We start from the raw sequence: 17,620 nt of genomic DNA, 5'->3' as shown, positions 1-17,620 counted from the left end.
TTTTTTTTTTTTTTTAAACACCTATGTGCACATTCTTGTGACAGGCACAGTGAAAGATTTATCAAGGAATGACATGGTCCCCACCCATGACACTCTTAAATTCATAATTTGTGATGCATACTTTTTAGTTATCTAGCGCTGTTGACTAAACCATTCCAAACTTAATGATGTGAAACAATAGCAATTTTATCGTGCTCACAGACACTGTGGGCAAGGACTTTGGGATAGGACACACTGGGATGGCCGGTCTCCGCTCCATGATGCCCAGGACTTCAGCGGGGGGAGACTTGAACAGTGGGGGTCTGGTGAATCCATGTCTGAGCTGCTTTATTCACATGTCTGGCACCTTGGCAGGATGGCATAGAAGGCTGGGCTTAGCTGGGACTGGCACCTCCAGCATTTTCTTTAAGGTTGGGAAATTGGACCCTACCTTTTGAGGGGAGAATTGGCAAGGTCACGTTGCAGAAGAGCATGTGGAGTCAGAGATACTTTACAAGCATCTAGGAAAATACAGTCTGTAAATGAATGTCCAAATGAGTGGACCAACAGTGACTATAACTGGGTGACAGAGAGACACATGGGGAAAATGTCATGAGGAAGGAGATACTGGGATTGGCCTTGACCTCTGGCTGGGGGACGGGGAGGAGTGAGGGTCCCAGGGCAAAATGATAAGTGGGAATGAGCAACGATGTTTTGGGGAAAAAGAGGGACAGACCTAGAACGGCTGGCTGGGTGAAGTGGCGTGTTGTGTCTCCTAAATTAGATTTTACATTTTTGAGGGCAGAGCAGTTTAATATGTATTTACCCCAGAGGAAGATGATTTTTTTCATTCTCTAAATTGTTTAATTAAAACTCATAGTTTATGTTAAATTTGTTCAAAGTTTTCATCTAATGGTGAGGTGGGAAAGGAAATAAACCTTCCCAAAATAGAAGAGGGAGAAATGAGAAGGAAATATGATCCATGATATCTGTTCTTTTTACTTCCTATTTGCAAAGACTCTGGAAATGTAATGACGGTTCAGAGTGTTCCGCTGTGATTCCTAACAGCTTTAACAATCTCCTGGGATCCTATTGGCAAACTCTAAGATGATACAAGTGTAGACTTTGTCTGAGCCTGAGTTTCGGTGTTTGGAGAAAAATAATACCTATGTTGAGATTATACCAGATAAACTATAAAAGCATGTAGCCCCGTCATGCACATTGGTGATCAATCAATGTTGGCTGAATCCAAATGTTACAAGTGCAGATGCTGAAAAGAACAAAAGGAACCCTCACTCAGGCATCCATCTGCCAGCGTTTCCACCCTTTCCTGAAAAGAGGAGCTCAGTGTCTGTCTCTGTTATTGCATCGGGATCTCACATTACCCAGTAAACCCAAATGCTCTAGGTGAGAAATGTAATAAGTGGTATTTATTAAGTGGTTTTCATGAGGTTTTGTGGATAGGTATGACACCATTTCTTTTGAGCTTAAAATGATTAAAATAGCTAAGGTTAAAAATGAGGGAAGATTTGAAAAGAGAAACAGCAGAGAGGTGAGATGTAAACGTAAGAGTAGAGCGTCAGGTAAATATTTAACAAAACGTTTTTACGTGTATTGCCTATTGACTGTAGCCGTAGGGCTGGTCTGTTGAAGAAAGCTGCCTTTCTTAGGAAGGGTGGTCTCAGAATGCACCAGTGCCCTCCTATTGGAGGCATGTTGGTTTCTGTTTCATGCACTGTGCTAAAGGCTGGACATGCCGAGATGAGTGTGAGTCGCCTCTGTACCAGAGTTCAGTGTAATTCTGGGGGCTGGGGATAAATACGTTAGCCAAGAAATGCCATTCATGGCTTTAGATGTCACCCCAGAAGGATAAGGAGCAATGGGGACAGGAGAAGCGAGCCATATCCTGGGGGGTTAAGAAAGATGACAGAGAGAGAATGTCCCTTGGATCCAATATGGTGGTCATTAGTGACCTCATTAAAAGCGGTAGGAATGGGATGGCAAGAAGGAGAGTCGCACAAGCCAAAGAAAGAACGAGTTTTGATGAGAGTGTTGGAATTTTGATGACCTTTTTTTTATGACAGGTTTGGGAGCAGCTACTTCACTTGCTAAGCTGCACATCATTCAGGGCAACTGTGCTGGTTCAGTTAGCCCCAAGCTGAGAAGACAGGCCCACTGTGGTTTGAATAACTTGGAAGTCTTGTGGGGTCAGTGTTTTGACTCTCTTCTTCATTTCAGTCATGGTTCAGGATTTTCACACACCGCCAAGGTCTAGGGGAAGCTTCTCAGCTTTCTGAATACCCTCTCAGGGCTCGTGAAGTGGCAGGCCTGCCCTGGGAAGGTCAGGATTCTTCTATAAAAGCACTGAACACTACATGAAGCCCAGAGAGCCCACTCTGTGTGCTCTTCCCTTCCTACAGGCTCACATGGGGAAACAGATGCTTTCCTATAACCCTGAGCATTGGAGCAGCTTTGCTCTGCCCTGGCCGAAACATCTATCCAGGACCAAATTCTTAAAACCCCAGGGGCCCTGGGGTGATTTTGAGCGCAGGCCCTGAACCTGTCATAAAATGTAATGGATGGTATATTTTTAACTGCTGAGACCAGGGAGTTCACATAACCTATGCAGACTGAAACAACATAATGTTTCTTTCTGCAGTTTTGAAGCATTTCAAAAACCACAGGATGGTCTCTCTCATTAGGCATTACTAGTAAGACAAAAGTTCTTAACCGTTTCTGTGCGTAGAGCCCTTTGGCAGTTGGGAAGCGCGTGTGGGTCCTTTCTCAGAATATGCTTTTGCATACATAGAATGAAATACATAGAATTACAGAGAAGTTCAATTATACTGAAATGGTTTTATCAAAACTTTTAAAAAAAACTACATTATGATATAATAATACGCCAGCTTTTTCTTAATGCATGCCATAAGGTCTGCAGACATTCTGAAGTACTGATAAGCATAAACAGTATTTCAAGGTGTCTACAGCTACAATATGGTGTGCAGTAGCTCAGATTTCTATTCATGGTAGAGTTACAGGTCTTTCTAATACTTTTGTAGTTTTGATGCCTACATTTTACAATGGAAGGAAATGTTAAATTTCAGTTCAAGGTTAATAAAAATAAAGGTGTAAAATTCTTTTCCTCCATCTAAATCCACAGATGACCTGAATTCTCTTCTAGGTTAAGAACTTCTGGTTTAAGATATACTTTTGGTTGACAGCAGTAGAACAAACCAAAAGAAGCTGACCATTTATATGACGTGCAGTAATAGATTAGCAATTCAGTGTTGAGGAGCTCATTAGGCCGTGTGTAGTCCAAGCCCCAGACCTTTTCTTTTTGAGCTTTGCCTTTTGTAAATCTCAGTGCCTCATACACATCAAACAAAGAGATTTTGTGAGCGGCTGTAAAAATGGGGGCAAAACGTGGCCCTGAGGGGCCTGGGGCTGATCTGTATCTTTAATCTACCCCCTGAGCCTTAAGACTTATTCGTGGAGACCTGACGCTGTTCTTTTTATGAATAAATTTTAAAAGGACAAAGTAAAACTCCAAGTTGAACTTCATGGCGAGTAAGGGTTGAAATGAGCATCCACATATAACCCCCATGCCTCTCCACTACTGACGTGGATCTGCCTGGCCCACATCATGGAGTGCTAGGGTGATCCTAGCACTGCATCCAGCTCTTCTCACCTCTGTAAGGATTTTAAGCCAACAAATTAAGTATGGAATTTATTACATGGTATCTTGCATCTCAGAAGCAGAATCTGAGATGGGAATTTTTGCCAGAGATTTGTTGGAGGTGTGCTGACAGAAGTGAGGAAAACAGAAAGGGACAGAAAAATTAAATAAAGTTGAGTAAGGATGTGGTCCCAGGCAGTTTAGCCTCAGCCTGATCCCATGGGGAAGCTCTGGAGCAGAGCTTATCCTGCCCGGCAGCAAGGGGGATGGGCCCTTATCCTGGTGCATCTGCCAGCCAGGAGAATGGGGCAGGTATTAGTTTTCTAGGCCACTTCAAAAATTACAAATTCAGCAGCTTAAAACAGCGTAAAGTTATAATTTCACAATTTCTATGGGTTAGGAGTGTGAGCATGGCCTACCTAGGCTTTCACAAGGCTATACTCAAGGTGCCAGCCAGGTCTTCTGTGTGACTTGGGGTCTTGTTCTGCGCTGGCGTGCTCTTGGTGGAATTCACTCCTTGCCACTGTGGTACCCAGGGTGACTTGCTTTTTGAAAACTGGCAAAAGGCTCTTTCTGCTTCTTCCATCCTCTCGGCTCAGTCTTCTGTGAAAGGGGCCGCTTGAGTAGGCCAATTTAGGTCATCCTTTCTGATTCACTCAATTTAGCTGATTCAGCACTTTAATTACATCCGCAAACAACCTTCACCTTTCCCATTTAATGTCACATCACAGGAGTGAGTCATCATATGTCCAGTCCTTCCCACCCTCAAAGGGAGGGAATTATTCAGGGGTGTGGGTCACTGGGGTCATTTTAGGATTCTGCCTGTCACAGGGCATCACTCGCAGGCTTCCCTGGAGATGGCTTCTGTCACCCAAGGGCAGTTCTCTTGAGAAAGTTGTGGGCGTAGGCAATGCCCGTGGCAGCCAGGGCACTGAGGCCCCATGACCTGGTTCCAGGCTGCTCTCCTTCCCTGTCCATAGTCCCTCCCTGTCCCCCACCCTGTGATCTTGCCCCACAGACCCTTCTCAGGTGACGTGGTGGTGGAGGTGTTACAGGGGCAACTGGCTTTTTTAGAGTGCCAGGAGCTCTCCAAGGTGCTCAACATCCATTTCTCTAATCTTCACAACAAGCATGCAAAGTTGAGTCTGTCGTCCCATTTTACATCTGAGAAAACAGGCTCAGAGAGAGTAGGTGAAGTGGCCAAGGTTACATGGTTTGTGAGAAATGGAGCTGGGATGCCCTCTGACCTTGGACTGACTGACATCACAGTCTTTGCTGTTCCTGGTTCTGCCACCTCTCTTCCTCAGATGTGTAGTGTCTATTAGACCTCCCCATTATCTCCACCAACTGAGAAGGTGCGCCATCAGCCTGTGGAACTCCAGGGTCACCCCTCTCCAAGGATTCTACCCACCATGGGTCAGAAGCTATTCCTCCCTCGCTGGGCTGCCACTGTTCTTGTAAGGGAGCCTTGTCCTCTGCACAACAGTTTTTTGCTCACATTCCTCCTATTTAAGTCTCTAATCTCACTGAGAAATTTTCAGAAACAGGATACGCTGATTTTCTCACCACTTATTTCCTGCTCTCATGACAGAATTTCTGGAGTTGGAATTCAGCGGGTTTTTGGAGCTGTCTAGTCAGTATTTATAACTGAACTAGTTCAAACAGTTCAAGCGTTGTCTCTTCTCTTCCTGGCTGAAGTCCTGTCTTATAAGACTGTTGTCGTTAGCTGTGCTTGTCATAAGTTTTGTTTAAAATTATTTTTAGAATTTTCTCCTTTGACCTTAAATATGTTTACTTTTCAATTTATAGGATTGTAAAGAAACCACACTTGGCCTCAGTTTATTCTCTGGGAAATAGGGTGTTGCTACAGGTACAGTTTATAATAAGGATTTGTTTCATGGTAGAGAGCTTTTTACAGATTTTCATATCATAGTTGCCAATTTAAAAGTTGTGTTAAAGGCCGGGTGCAGTGGCTCATGTCTGTAATCCCAGCATTTTGGGAGGCTGAGGCGGGTGGATCACCTGAGGTCAAGAGTTTGAGATCAGCCTGACCAACATGGTAAAACCCCATCTCTACTAAAAATACAAAAAATTAGTCAGGCATGGTGCTGTGTGCCTGTAATTCCAGCTACTGGGAGGTTGAGGCAGGAGAATCACTTGAACCCGGGAGGCAGAGGTTGCAGTGAGCTGAGATTGCGCCATGGTACTCCAGCCTGGGCAACAAGAGTGAAGCTCCATTTCAAAAAAAATATTGTGTTAAAAATAGTAATGATCACCATTTATTACTTGCCTACAGTATGCTAGTCATTGTACAACATATATTTTATAATTATATATATTATTTATTATGTAATTACAGATAGGTTATACCTTGTACAGTGTCCTGTATGTCTCTTTTGTTTATTTCTGAATTTTCTTTCCTTTTTTGTCTCCATGCTTTGATCTGGATATTTCCTATTGCGAGAATACACCGAGGCCAAGTGTGATTTCATTCACTGTCGTGTACGTTAAAAAGTAAACAGCTTCTGGGTCTCTGGTCTTCTTTTCTGCTGTGTTCAGTCTCCAGTCACATGTGTCTTATCTTCTCAGCACCTTAACCACTGCTCTCTGCCTGATTTCTTGGTCTCACAGCCCCATGCTGCTGTGAGTCGGCAGATGCCTTGAGGATAAATGTGGTGTACGGTAAACACACCTCAATATACTTCTTTATCAAGTCCTGGTTGCCTTATTAGCCCTGAGCTCTTAAGTTTTGTCACACAGAGTCGTAAGACTTCCAGAAACTCAGCTGAGGAACTCAAGAACCTAGCCTTTCAGCCACCCTTCACTTTCAGCTTCATAGCGTCCCATGCCACACTGCTTGCAAATCTGGAAACACCTCGAGGGAAAAGTGCCCATGCATGTAGGGCTACCTCCACCTTCTTTCCTTCTCTGTAGGACCCTAGACTCTGAAGTCCTGGCTGTCTTCATAGTTAGTTCCCTGATAACTTATATATATATAAAATGATCATGGGACTTATGTTCCCAATGTCAGGTTCATTAAAAAAAAAAATATATATATATATATATATATATAATATATGTGTGTGTATATATATAATATATATATGTTATATATATATAATATATGTGTGTGTATATATATAATATATATGTTATATATATAAAATATATGTGTGTGTATATTTATAATATATATATGTTATATATATAATATATATATGTTATATATATATTATATATATGTTATATATATATAATATATATATGTTATATATATATATTATATATATATGTTATATATATAATATATATATGTTATATATATGTGTGTATATGTATAATATATATATGTTATATATATATATATAACATATATATAACTTATATAACTTATGTATATATTATATATACACACACACATATATTATATATATATATATATATATTTTTTTTTAATGAACCTGACATTGGAAACATAAGTTCCATGCTCATTTTAAACAGAGTATGTGCGTGTGTGTCCAGCCTTTCGAGTTGTCTGTGGGATGACAGAGTTTCGTTCAGTAAGTTACTCTATCCTTACTGGAACCTCAGTTTGCTTTTAAAAGATTCTTCAAGCTGATGAGAATTTTAAAGTAGCTTATAACAGTTTAACTCATTCTATGCATTATCAGTATAAAGACAAAAGAAAAGCCATCCCACTTTTGAAGATTTCTCATTTCTTGGAGTGTCTGCAAGGTAATCACGGTTGAAAGTCGAGTTAGATGCACAGAAATAGTAAGAAAAAAATGGAGAATGGAGGGGACAAAAAGATCACATGTTTGGAAAAAGAAAAAAATACTGAATCCTTTTAAAAACACTTAGAAGATTTCCCCCAAACCAATTATCTAGCTTAATGCTAACTGCTTATTTGCTGACCTTCTGCGTTATTTACAAATTTAAAGTGGGGCCAACCCTTCCTGTTTTCATTTAATTTACCCCGGCAGCTGCTGGTTAGCTAAGGGAGAGGAAAAACCCTCCTTTTTTTTTTTTTTTTTTTTTTGATGGATACAAGCAGCAATTAGGTAGGCTTCTAGGCCACATAGCCAGTTAGGGGTGGCAGGGTGCCCAGGTCCAGCTTTCTTAGGGTCATAGGGTGAGAGTGGGAATAAGTCACTCAAGTGTTTCTCCCAAATTGAAATGCGTATCTTCCTTTGGCTGGGCAGATGGGGTCCCCTTTTCTCCATCTCTGCCGCTGGGTCCTGGCGCAGGCCCTTCCTCTTTTCCCCAAACCCCTGTGGCAGCCTCCTCCTGAGCCTGTTTCTCCCCAGTCCTGCACCCATCAGTCTACTTCCACGCAGCAGCTACAGGGATCTTTGCAGAACGCAGCCTCCTGCTGCCTCCGTGTTGGCCTCCCTGCCCCCATTAAAGGAATTTTCTTTTTTCTGAGACAGTGTTGTGCTCTGTCACCCAGGCTGGAGCACAGTGGCATGATCTCAGCTCACTGCAACCTCTGCCTCCCGGGTTCAAGCAATTCTCCTGCCTCAGCCTCCCAAGTAGCTGGGACTACAGGTGCCCGCCACCATGCCCAGCTAATTTTCTTGTTTTTAGTAGAGATGGGGTTTTGCTATGTTGGCCAGGCTGGTCTTAGTCTCCTGGCCACAGGTGATCTGCCTGTCTCAGCCTCCAAAAGTGTTGGGATTACAGCTGGGAGCCACCACGCCCAGCCAAGAGAGACTTTTCTATAACAGCCTCTAGTGTCATGATTCCCCCTTCCCAGCTCGCTCTAGCTTTTAAGATCACATAGCCTGCAAAGTCCCCTGAGATCTGCTTCTGCATGAAGCTTCTCTTCCCCAGTGCTGCCTACCAGCTTGACTTCCCGCCTTTGGGAGTCGGATGCAGCCCACTGGACATCCCATGCCCTCTCCAAACGGCTGCACCAGCCTTGCCTCGCACCTGCCCTCTGCCTACTGTCCTACTGTCTTTCGACTGTGCCCAGGGGCGTTTCCTGTGGGAAGCCTGCCAGCCCTCAGTCTGAATCTTTAGGTCCCCAGAACCTCCCCTATCCCGATACGTGTTGCACTAGATTGTCATCACTTCTGTTTCCCCTGAGATTCATTATTCCCTGAAGGTCTTTCATGTCTGTTTCCCTGGGGCTCAGCACCTTGGCTGGCATAAAGTAAGTACCCAATAAATTTCAGATGGAGCATATGTTAAGTTCCCTGTAAAACCTCAGCAGCTGCAAATTCTGCCACCGGCCTGGGTTGTGGGGGCTCCTTCCGTTTTCAGACACAGGAGACTCCCAGGGATTTTTAGCAGGAAAAGGTAGATTCTTGCCTTTTAGTCTGTCAGAATGCCACTTTATTAGATGTGTTAGAACTCCAGAAGCTTCGACTTTAAAATTTTCAATTTGTAGGAATTATTTTTTTAAAAGCAGTAAAATTTCGGCAACTATGGTCTGTGCCAGAGCCCGAAGCCTCTTTCTCCATCCTGAGGAGTTCCTCTGCCTAATTGCATGCTGAGCTCAGGGAAGCCACACTTCCAAAAACGAAAAGGAGACCACTAAAGGTGCCTTTGCAGCTCAGATAAACCCGGCCCAGCGTGGGAAGGAGGGGCCGTCCTTGTGGGGGTGCTGGCCTGTTTCTAATTGCTGCACTCTCTGCCTCCACCCACGCCTCAGTGTGGTTTGAGTCCCTTCTGCCCAGAGCTACTGGGACATGTCATAAGAAGCTGCTTGTCAGACTTCTTAATTAAAATGGGTTCAGGCAGTCATTGCCAGAAAGCAGCATTCGCACCCCCGCATGTCCAAATGCATTACTCATCCAAAATAAGGTACGCCACGACTCAGGTTTCCCTTCTCAGCGACCATGGCTTGAATGGCTGCATTTAGCAACAGCCCTTACTTCAAGCCCCTATTTCTTAATTATTTGTCATTTATTCACATTCATCCTTGTGTGTGAAACATTTTCCCCCTCATCCTATATGCTGCTATGTAAACGAGTAATTTTTTAGGATGATGTCAGAACCTAAAGTAGTTGGAATGTTTTAAAAATGGTATTTTATGGACAGCAAGGAAAGTGGTTTTGCTTCTCATTTCACTTGCTAGCTTTGGGATGGAGGGCAGTTTATTTGAGCTCCTGCACCTCTGTGATCTTGTCTATAAAACGCGGGCAGTGACTGGTGCTGTGGCTCACATTGGTAATCCCAGCACTTTGGGAGGCTGAGGAGGAAGAATCACTTGAGGCCAGGAGTTCAAGACCACCTTGGGCCACATAGTGAGACCCCATCTCTACAAAATTAAAAAAAGAAAATAATAAAAAGCCAGGCATGGTGAGTACCCAACTGTAGTCCCAGCTACTCAGGAGGCTGATTTGGGAGGATTGCTTGAGCCTACGAGTTCAAGGCTGCAGTGAGCTATGATTATACCACTTCTGGGAAACAGAGCAAGACTCTGTCTTAAAAAAAAAATGGAGGTGGGGGGCAATAATCCACCAGCTCAGGTATTGTGAGGATTAAGAAAGGCAGTGTCTGTGAAGAGCTTGGCCCAGTCTCTGGTAGCCAGGCAATAGTAAATGACTTCTGTGTCCCTACCCCCATCTTCACCTATCCCCCAAGAATAACATCATAACTGCCTTATTTCATCATTAAGGATTTAAATGCAAAAACCTTAAGATAGCCAGCCTTAGGGAAACACTGAAGAATTTATTTTTAAACACATAAAGATTGCATTCATTCATCGCTCTTCACACCACCGGCAGTCTTCAAGTTCTGGTTAGCAGAGTCAGCGGGCACAGGGAGGGTCTGGATCCCGGGGGTGTATGCTTTGCTCCGAGAAGGACATGGGTATTAAAGTTTTTTATGAAAAAAACTCCTGATATCTGGAGTTCAAGAGGAGTTTTCTGGAAATAATTTGTCCAAAGGCTCCCCCATCACTCTCTTGGAGAAGTCCTGTGTTTTATTTATGTTGAATGACTGAATCTATTCCCAGCTGAATGCTTTCCTGAATACCAATATAAATCATCTGCCAGTCACTCAGGCTCCCACCCTGGGAGTCATCTGTCCTCTTTGCCTGGTCTCCCACGCCCCAGAGGTCAGCACCCACAGGACGGCCATATCTGCCCTCCCTGCCCTTGCCACCCCACTTCGTCTTGGCCACCTCCTCTCCAGGGCTGCCACGGGAGATTTCCCGTCTGTCCTCCAGTGTCTCTGCATGTGTTCTCATCCCGGGGGCCCCGAGGAATTCTGAAGGAACACGAGCCTCTGTGGCCCCATACACTCGGGACCACCACCACTCACTTCTTGGAGACAATGGCAGAAAAATAGAAACAAAACAGAGTAAAATCCTCTTTAACTTTGTTTAACTTGATGCTCCCCCCAGTCTATTTAATTTCAGACTCCTATTTACCCCACTCCTAGGTAACTGAGGTTCACAGGCCCAATCTGGGTGAATGCTGCTAAGTTTGTGGATGGGCTGCTCCCCATTTGCCTGTTTGGGTGACTTTGAGCCCAAACATTGGTCAGCAAGGGCATCCATACAGTGACATGCTGTATGTCATCAAAAAGGAGGTGGTCCTGACATAGACAGTGTCCAGCACATATGTTAAGTGACGGAAGCAAAGTGCAGCTTGTGAGATGAGCCACCACGTGCTGCCGATGCTTGGACTGGGTGGATACCCAAGTGCCCCGAAATTGGCAGGCACGGCTGCCTCTGGGGAAAGGGGCTGGGTGTCGGGGAGGGGCGGGAGCAAACTCCTCCCCCCATGCCTCCTGGGGCCTTTAGAACCTCTACTTTTTTGAACGCAGTGCTACTCTGCTCCAGACTCCCCCAGACTTCAAACACAGGGTAGTCTAAGTCCTTGGTTCTGCACTTGTGGCCCTGAGGCTGGCCTCAGTCTGCCTGCCTGCTTCTCTTCTCTGCCTTCCCCACTGCCACTCTCCCCTCTCTCCCCTTTGACACTTCTCAGACTTGCCCTGCGCCACTTGGAGGTCCTCGGAGTGGCCCATACCCACCGCTGCTGAGCTCACTTTGTGAGAATGTGGGACCACCTACCAGCTTTACCCCTCCCTCTAACTCTAACTTGTAAGATTGTGGGGGCCAGAGTCCCCGGGAGTCAGTGACACTATGCAGAAAGGCCAAGAACTCCAGGGGTGAACAGATGTGACTGAAAATCTTTACCAGCCATGTGCCCTGGGGAACGGAGCCTTGAATTTCCCTTTTCCTTTTCTGCACAGTGGAGGATAACACGCCTTCGCTCACAGAGTGTGGGTATGTTTCTCACCTCCCTGCAACACCTAGCACAGTACCTGACACCTCATGTGCTCAGGCATTCTTGCTGTCTTTCCTTCCTTTCCTGTCATGACTGTCAATCTACTGTTCGTTCCCTTGGGGCTTGAGATTCTTGGATTCCAGAGGAAAGAACACAGGGCCCAGAGTCAGACTCTCATCCCTGGCTCCACCGATGCCTACCTCTGGGATGACACTGAGTCTTCGGGTCCCCTCTGCCCTAACACAAGATCCATATTTGTCTCATTGCAAAAGCAATTTGATCATCAAAACACTGAATGCAAAGGGTTAGCAGAGTGAGCGCACATGCTCTCCCGTTTGCCAACTGGTTTCTAAGAATATTTGGAGGATGAGTAAAGTAATGTCTTCCATATGCTCAAGAGAAGATGATTTAGCACCACGCAAGGTAGAGGAGGAGAGCCCCCACCCATCAACAGAGTGACCTTGGACGAGACACTAGTGGCCCTAGGCCTCAGTTACCTCATCTAAAATATGAAAGTCATCAAATCCTACCTCACAAGGGGGATTGTGAGGATCATATGAGGCAGTTCATGTGGAAGGTCTTTGTAAACTGTGAAATGCTCTACGACTGTCAGCCAGGATTGGTCGTTAATGCATGTATTTGTTTATTGTTTCAGCGGAGGGTGCAGGACGTCATCAGCCCGATCGTGTTTGAAGCAGCCTACAGCCTCAGTGAGCATGTGACTGGAGAGGAGGAGAGGGAACTACCGCCTCTGACACCCGTTCTCCGCTGGAAAAAGGGACAAAAGATTGCCCAAAAGAATCAGGTCAGAACCTTAGAGCTCATACCCAGCACCCAAGGTGGCAGCTGCATACAGCAGAAACACTGGCCCAGAAGCCGAGAGAGCCGTGGGCCTGGCTGCTCGGGAGACCACGGCCAGGGAACACCTCCTCTCTGGGTTTCCCTTTTCTGAGCTGCAGAATGATAAAATAAATGATCTTAGGGGTTACCTGTGACTGCTGTGGGAACTGAGCACTTGCAGACAATTCTCAAGCTGTGAGAAGTTACAATCCCTTTGAGGTCATGAACTGGCTGCCACTTGGTCCCTGACGTTGCCCCTATGCCTAGATTGTTTTCAGAGCTTAGAATTGGCAGGATAGTAGGTGCTTCGTGAATGTTTTATTGGTGGGAGAATGAGTGAGCTGAAGAAGCAAGAATGGTAGCTTGCTGAATGGGCAGTTGAATTACGGAATGCCCAACCCAAGAGTCCCTGGAAACCAGAGCACTGGGGCAAGGGGGGTGGCGCACACTCATCAGATTCTGGGATGCGCTGCTGTGTAGAGAAGCTTTAGTGTGATGTTGGCTGCACGGCTCGTATGAGGCACGAGTGCGCCCGTGTCTGATTCTGTGCAGCAGCGCTGGCCAGCTCTGAGGCCTGCAGCTCTGAGTGCAGCACAGGAAATATGCAAGGAATCTGCAGTCCCAAGTCTGTTTCAAATCTTTTCCTGAAACCCAAGATCACCACGGACTCAGAAACCTGGGAAGGTCAGGAAGAACTGTGAGCTAACCAGCCTCCTAGGCAGAGTAGGGGCAAAGCTGTGGAACCACCTTTTCCAGTGCTTCAGACCACTCTGAGTGTAGGGGAAAACTAGCAGACTGTGACCCATGCCTTGTAGATTAGAGCTGTAAGCTGGACCACTGAGAAGTGTTTGGAGTTGGAGATGTCCATCCAGGTGTTCACGTAAGTGCTAAGATTTTTACCAAGGCATCCCATTTTCTCCCAAAGCCTCTTCCCCATCATCGTAAGTGGGATTCCCTAGGAGCAGAGCCTGAGAAAGGAATTTGGGAGCACTTGGTCTAATGATACTGTGCTCTTAGGGAAAACCTGTAAAGGAAAGGCAGGGAGCTGAACACGGTTGTGGTCTCAGCTAAAGTCTGGAAGACGGACTCTGGAACAAAAAATACACCAAAGAGTTGTCTTCACCTTGAGGCAGAGGGCTGGCCTTTTGAGCCCCATATCATTCAGCCATTGACTGGCCATGGGGTGGAAGGGGAGTGTAACCCTCCTTAAAAGGGAGCCCTTCAGCTGAGGATGGTTCTCTAGAGGAATGCTGATGTGAGCCGTAAGCAGCCCACACGCACATCAGCCGGAGGAAGGGCCACAGTTGGCAGTGCCCACTACACATCAACACACTCTCTGGGGAATGCTGCCAAGAGGTTTTGGTTTGAAACATGAACCTTCTGTCATAACACAAGTGCCCCAGGAGAGTGGCCTATAAGTCCTGCTGGCCGTTGATACTTGGAACAGGCCCCTGGGCGAGTGAGGGAGGACACATGGTTCTAAGTGGGTGGACAGAGTAGACAGCCTGGCCTTGGGCTGAGGCACGGAGAAGGCCAGAGAAGAGCCGAAGATAAGCTGAAGAGGCTGGGCAGGAAGCTGAGGCTTCTGCCCTAACTGGGAAATACTCCTTCTGACAGTGAAGCAGGGAGAAGAGGTTGGCCTGGGGACACAGTAAAGTGTGGTATTGTGGTAACTCCTAGATAACTGGTCACTGGTCCTAGAATTATTCTGCTTTCTGAGGTCAAATCTTACTGAACTGATAAACTACCCATACTTGTGTTACGGAAGTTACCCAGACTTGGGGTCCTGGGAAGCATTTCAGGGTCCTCTGTGCTTGTTTGCGTCTGAACTGACCCAGTGAGGTCTAGCCTTTTGCTAGCCTGGATGTACTTTCCACAATGAACCTCTCATTCCTGCAAGTCTGTTAGTGGCAGAGATGTGGACCTTCTTTAGTGAAAAGTATCTTGGAACCTTTACTGACATTTTTAGATTCAAGCAGCCAATCAAAGCCAGAGTTGGAGGGACTGATTAGTATCAAAGTGATGTTCTTGGTCACTTCTGGTTCAAGATGGCCAACCAGGCACAAATGTTGATGTCTGTGCCTTCTGAGACCCCATTGCAACGATTATAAATGAGTAGATTGGAACAGGGAGGACAACACAGTGAAAGAAAGGGCAACAGCTAATGAAAGAGTCCAGTAATTTTTTGGTATGAGTGAGGTAAACATAAGAGTGTTAGTGGGTGAACTTGAACTGTACATAGAAGGACTGGGTGCCTGCCGACTCAGGGGACATGGAAGCTGCAGCCACAGCCAGGCCAACAGTTACGGGGCGGGGCGGGAGGGGGGCAAGCGTGAGAAGTGGGGCTGAAAGTGGAGGTGGTAGTGGGGGAGGCCAGTGAAATGTGCAAGTTGGTATGAAGAAGGGTTAGAGTTGACTTTTCACCCTCATTCCCACCCCTACGTGCTTCAGGCATGCAGGTTAGCAAGCAGCCAGGCAGCGTCTTCTCTAAAGAGATGAATAAACTGCTTAAGATTGTGTGGGCAGGCTAGTTCTCAGAGAAAGGAAAGCCTTACTTCTAGCACTTGAAGTCACCAACGTTAGAGCTAGCTTTCTCTCCCATAGTCCAACCAAACACTTTCACAGATTTTCTACTCGGTCCTTTTGCCTTAGTTTGAAATATGTATGGACAACCAAGGAAATCCAAGGTTGAGGAAAATTTGTTGCATGAAAGGAAAGACTAAAATAAACCAGTAGAATAACTAACTCAAAAGGAAACAAATGATTCAGCTTAAAAAAATTTAAAAACACAACAACTTAAAGTCTATGCAGTAGACACAAGGAGATTTAGGAATATATTCCATTCTTTTTATTTTCTAATGGATGGGATTCTGTTCATCTTTAAAAGGAGAAATGAAAGACAAGGGAAGGGCTCTTAAAAATTAAACATGTATTTGCAGCACCAAAAACTCAGTGGAAGGATTAGAAGATAATCGTAAAGAATTTTCCAGTGGAAGTGCTAAAAGACAAGTAGAAAAGAAAACAAAAGAATAAATTCACAAGGCCCTGTATCTCCAACTAGTAAGAGTACCAGAAAAAGTTAACAGAGAAAATTATGTGATAATAGAATAGCATGTTTCAGAGTTAAAGAGAGAAACTGTTGTTTAAAATTGGTGAAAACAACAATTTGCAATCAAGATAAACCAAAATTATCATAGACACATCATTTTGAAATGTCAGTGCTCCAAAGACAAAGGGAACATTCTAAATGTTTCCAGGGCAAAGAATGCAGGATGATGATGGCAGAGGATAAGTCAGCTTACAACAGAATGAAAGACTGAGCGGTTTGTTAGACTCTTTATTAGCAAGATTAGAAACTAAACTATGGTGAAATAAAGGCTTCAATGTTCCGAGGGAAAGTGATTTTGAAATTAGAATTTTGTGTTCAGCCACACAATCAAAGTATAAGGTAAAAATAAAGTCACTTTTCAGATAAGCAAGGACCCAGCAAGTTTACCTCCCTAGTAACCCTTCCAAGGAAATTACCTTGTACTTCAACAAAACCACGTTGACAAACAGAAGGAGAAAGATGTGGGATACAAGAAGCTCTGGAACTAACTCCCCGAAGTCTAATGACAAGAAATTCCAGGGCGATAACTGCAGCAAGTCTAAAAAGCAGCCACGTCAATTGAGAAGAGGAGATTAATTAACTTTCAGAAGAATAAAGCCAAGCAATAGAATGATGAGAAAGTGGCAAATATTCAGGATACAATGCAGGTTGAATATGTTTCTTTTATGGATAAGAAAAAATAAAGGCAACCACGACCTCTCAGAAAAATAGAAATAAGATAATTATCTGTACAGGTGCTCCTTGATTCACGATGGAGTTAGGTCCCAATAAATCCATCATGAGTTAAAAATATTGTAAGTTGAAAATGTATGTAATATACCTAACCTACTATCATTGGCTAGCCTACCATAAACATGCTTGGAACACTTACATTAGCCTACAGCTGGGCAAAAGTCATCTAACACAAAGCTTATTTTGCTATAAAGTGTTGAATATCTCATGTAATTTATTGAATACTATACTGAAAGTGAAAAACAAAAGGGTTTTATGGGTACTCAGGATTAACACACACAGCTGAAAGCACACTGGGCCTAAAGAATATTTGAACTAAAATTAACTGCTGGATTATGGGGTTACTGTAGTAACAGAGTCATCCATTTCTCTCTCTTCTGATGAGCCTCAAGAATAGCTAGTAGAAGCCACTGTGATATTGACGCTTGTTGATGGCTTAGCAGACATGGTGTTCTGTAGAAAGGGATCAGTTGTTTACCCTTGCGATCCTGTAACTGACTGGGACCCGCAGCTCACCCCTACCACCCAGCATCACAAGAAGCATCGTACCATATATTGCTAGCCTGGGAAAAGCTTTTGAAATAAAAAATTTGAAATATGGCTGCTACTGAATGCATACTACCTTCACACCATTGTGAAATCAAAAAATTATAAATTGAACCATTATAAGTTGGGGACCATCTGTATGTCATGGTTAAAATATAAAACAAATTAAAATGTGGTGATAAAATAACCAGTTATAATTATCAGATGTTTTTTGTAAGCCTCGTGGTAACCACAAGGCAAAAACCTATAGTGTATACAAAAAAATAATAATAAAGCAAAGAATCAAACCATACCACTAGAGAAAATCACTTGACCACAAGGAAGACAGCAAGAAAGAAGGAAAGGAAAGGAACAAAGGATCTGCAAAACAACTAGAAAACAACAAAATTGTGTAGTAAGTTCTTACCTATCAATAATTATCTTGAATGTAAATGGATTGAACTCTCCAATTAAAAGACATGGAGTGGCTAAATGGATTAAAAAAAAACAATACCT

The 17,620-nt window shown here is 44.3% G+C and overlaps 1 protein-coding gene across 3 annotated transcripts in view; it reads left to right on the top strand.

The window, feature by feature from the left end:
- Nucleotides 1–17,620, top strand: part of ITGA9 (integrin subunit alpha 9) — a 368,469-nt gene that overhangs the window by 158,190 nt on the left and 192,659 nt on the right. For all 3 annotated transcript variants that reach the window (XM_017508435.1, XM_017508440.2, XM_017508439.2), the window contains one exon: nucleotides 12,554–12,703. In XM_017508435.1, coding sequence (XP_017363924.1) covers nucleotides 12,554–12,703 — 150 coding nt within the window. The remainder of the gene's footprint in view (nucleotides 1–12,553; nucleotides 12,704–17,620) is intronic.

Source organism: Cebus imitator, unplaced genomic scaffold, assembly GCF_001604975.1.
Source record: "Cebus imitator isolate Cc_AM_T3 unplaced genomic scaffold, Cebus_imitator-1.0 Scaffold391, whole genome shotgun sequence".
Taxonomy (NCBI): Eukaryota; Metazoa; Chordata; class Mammalia; order Primates; family Cebidae; genus Cebus; species Cebus imitator.
Note: the sequence above shows the minus strand (reverse complement) of the source record. Positions and strands in the feature narration are given on the sequence as shown.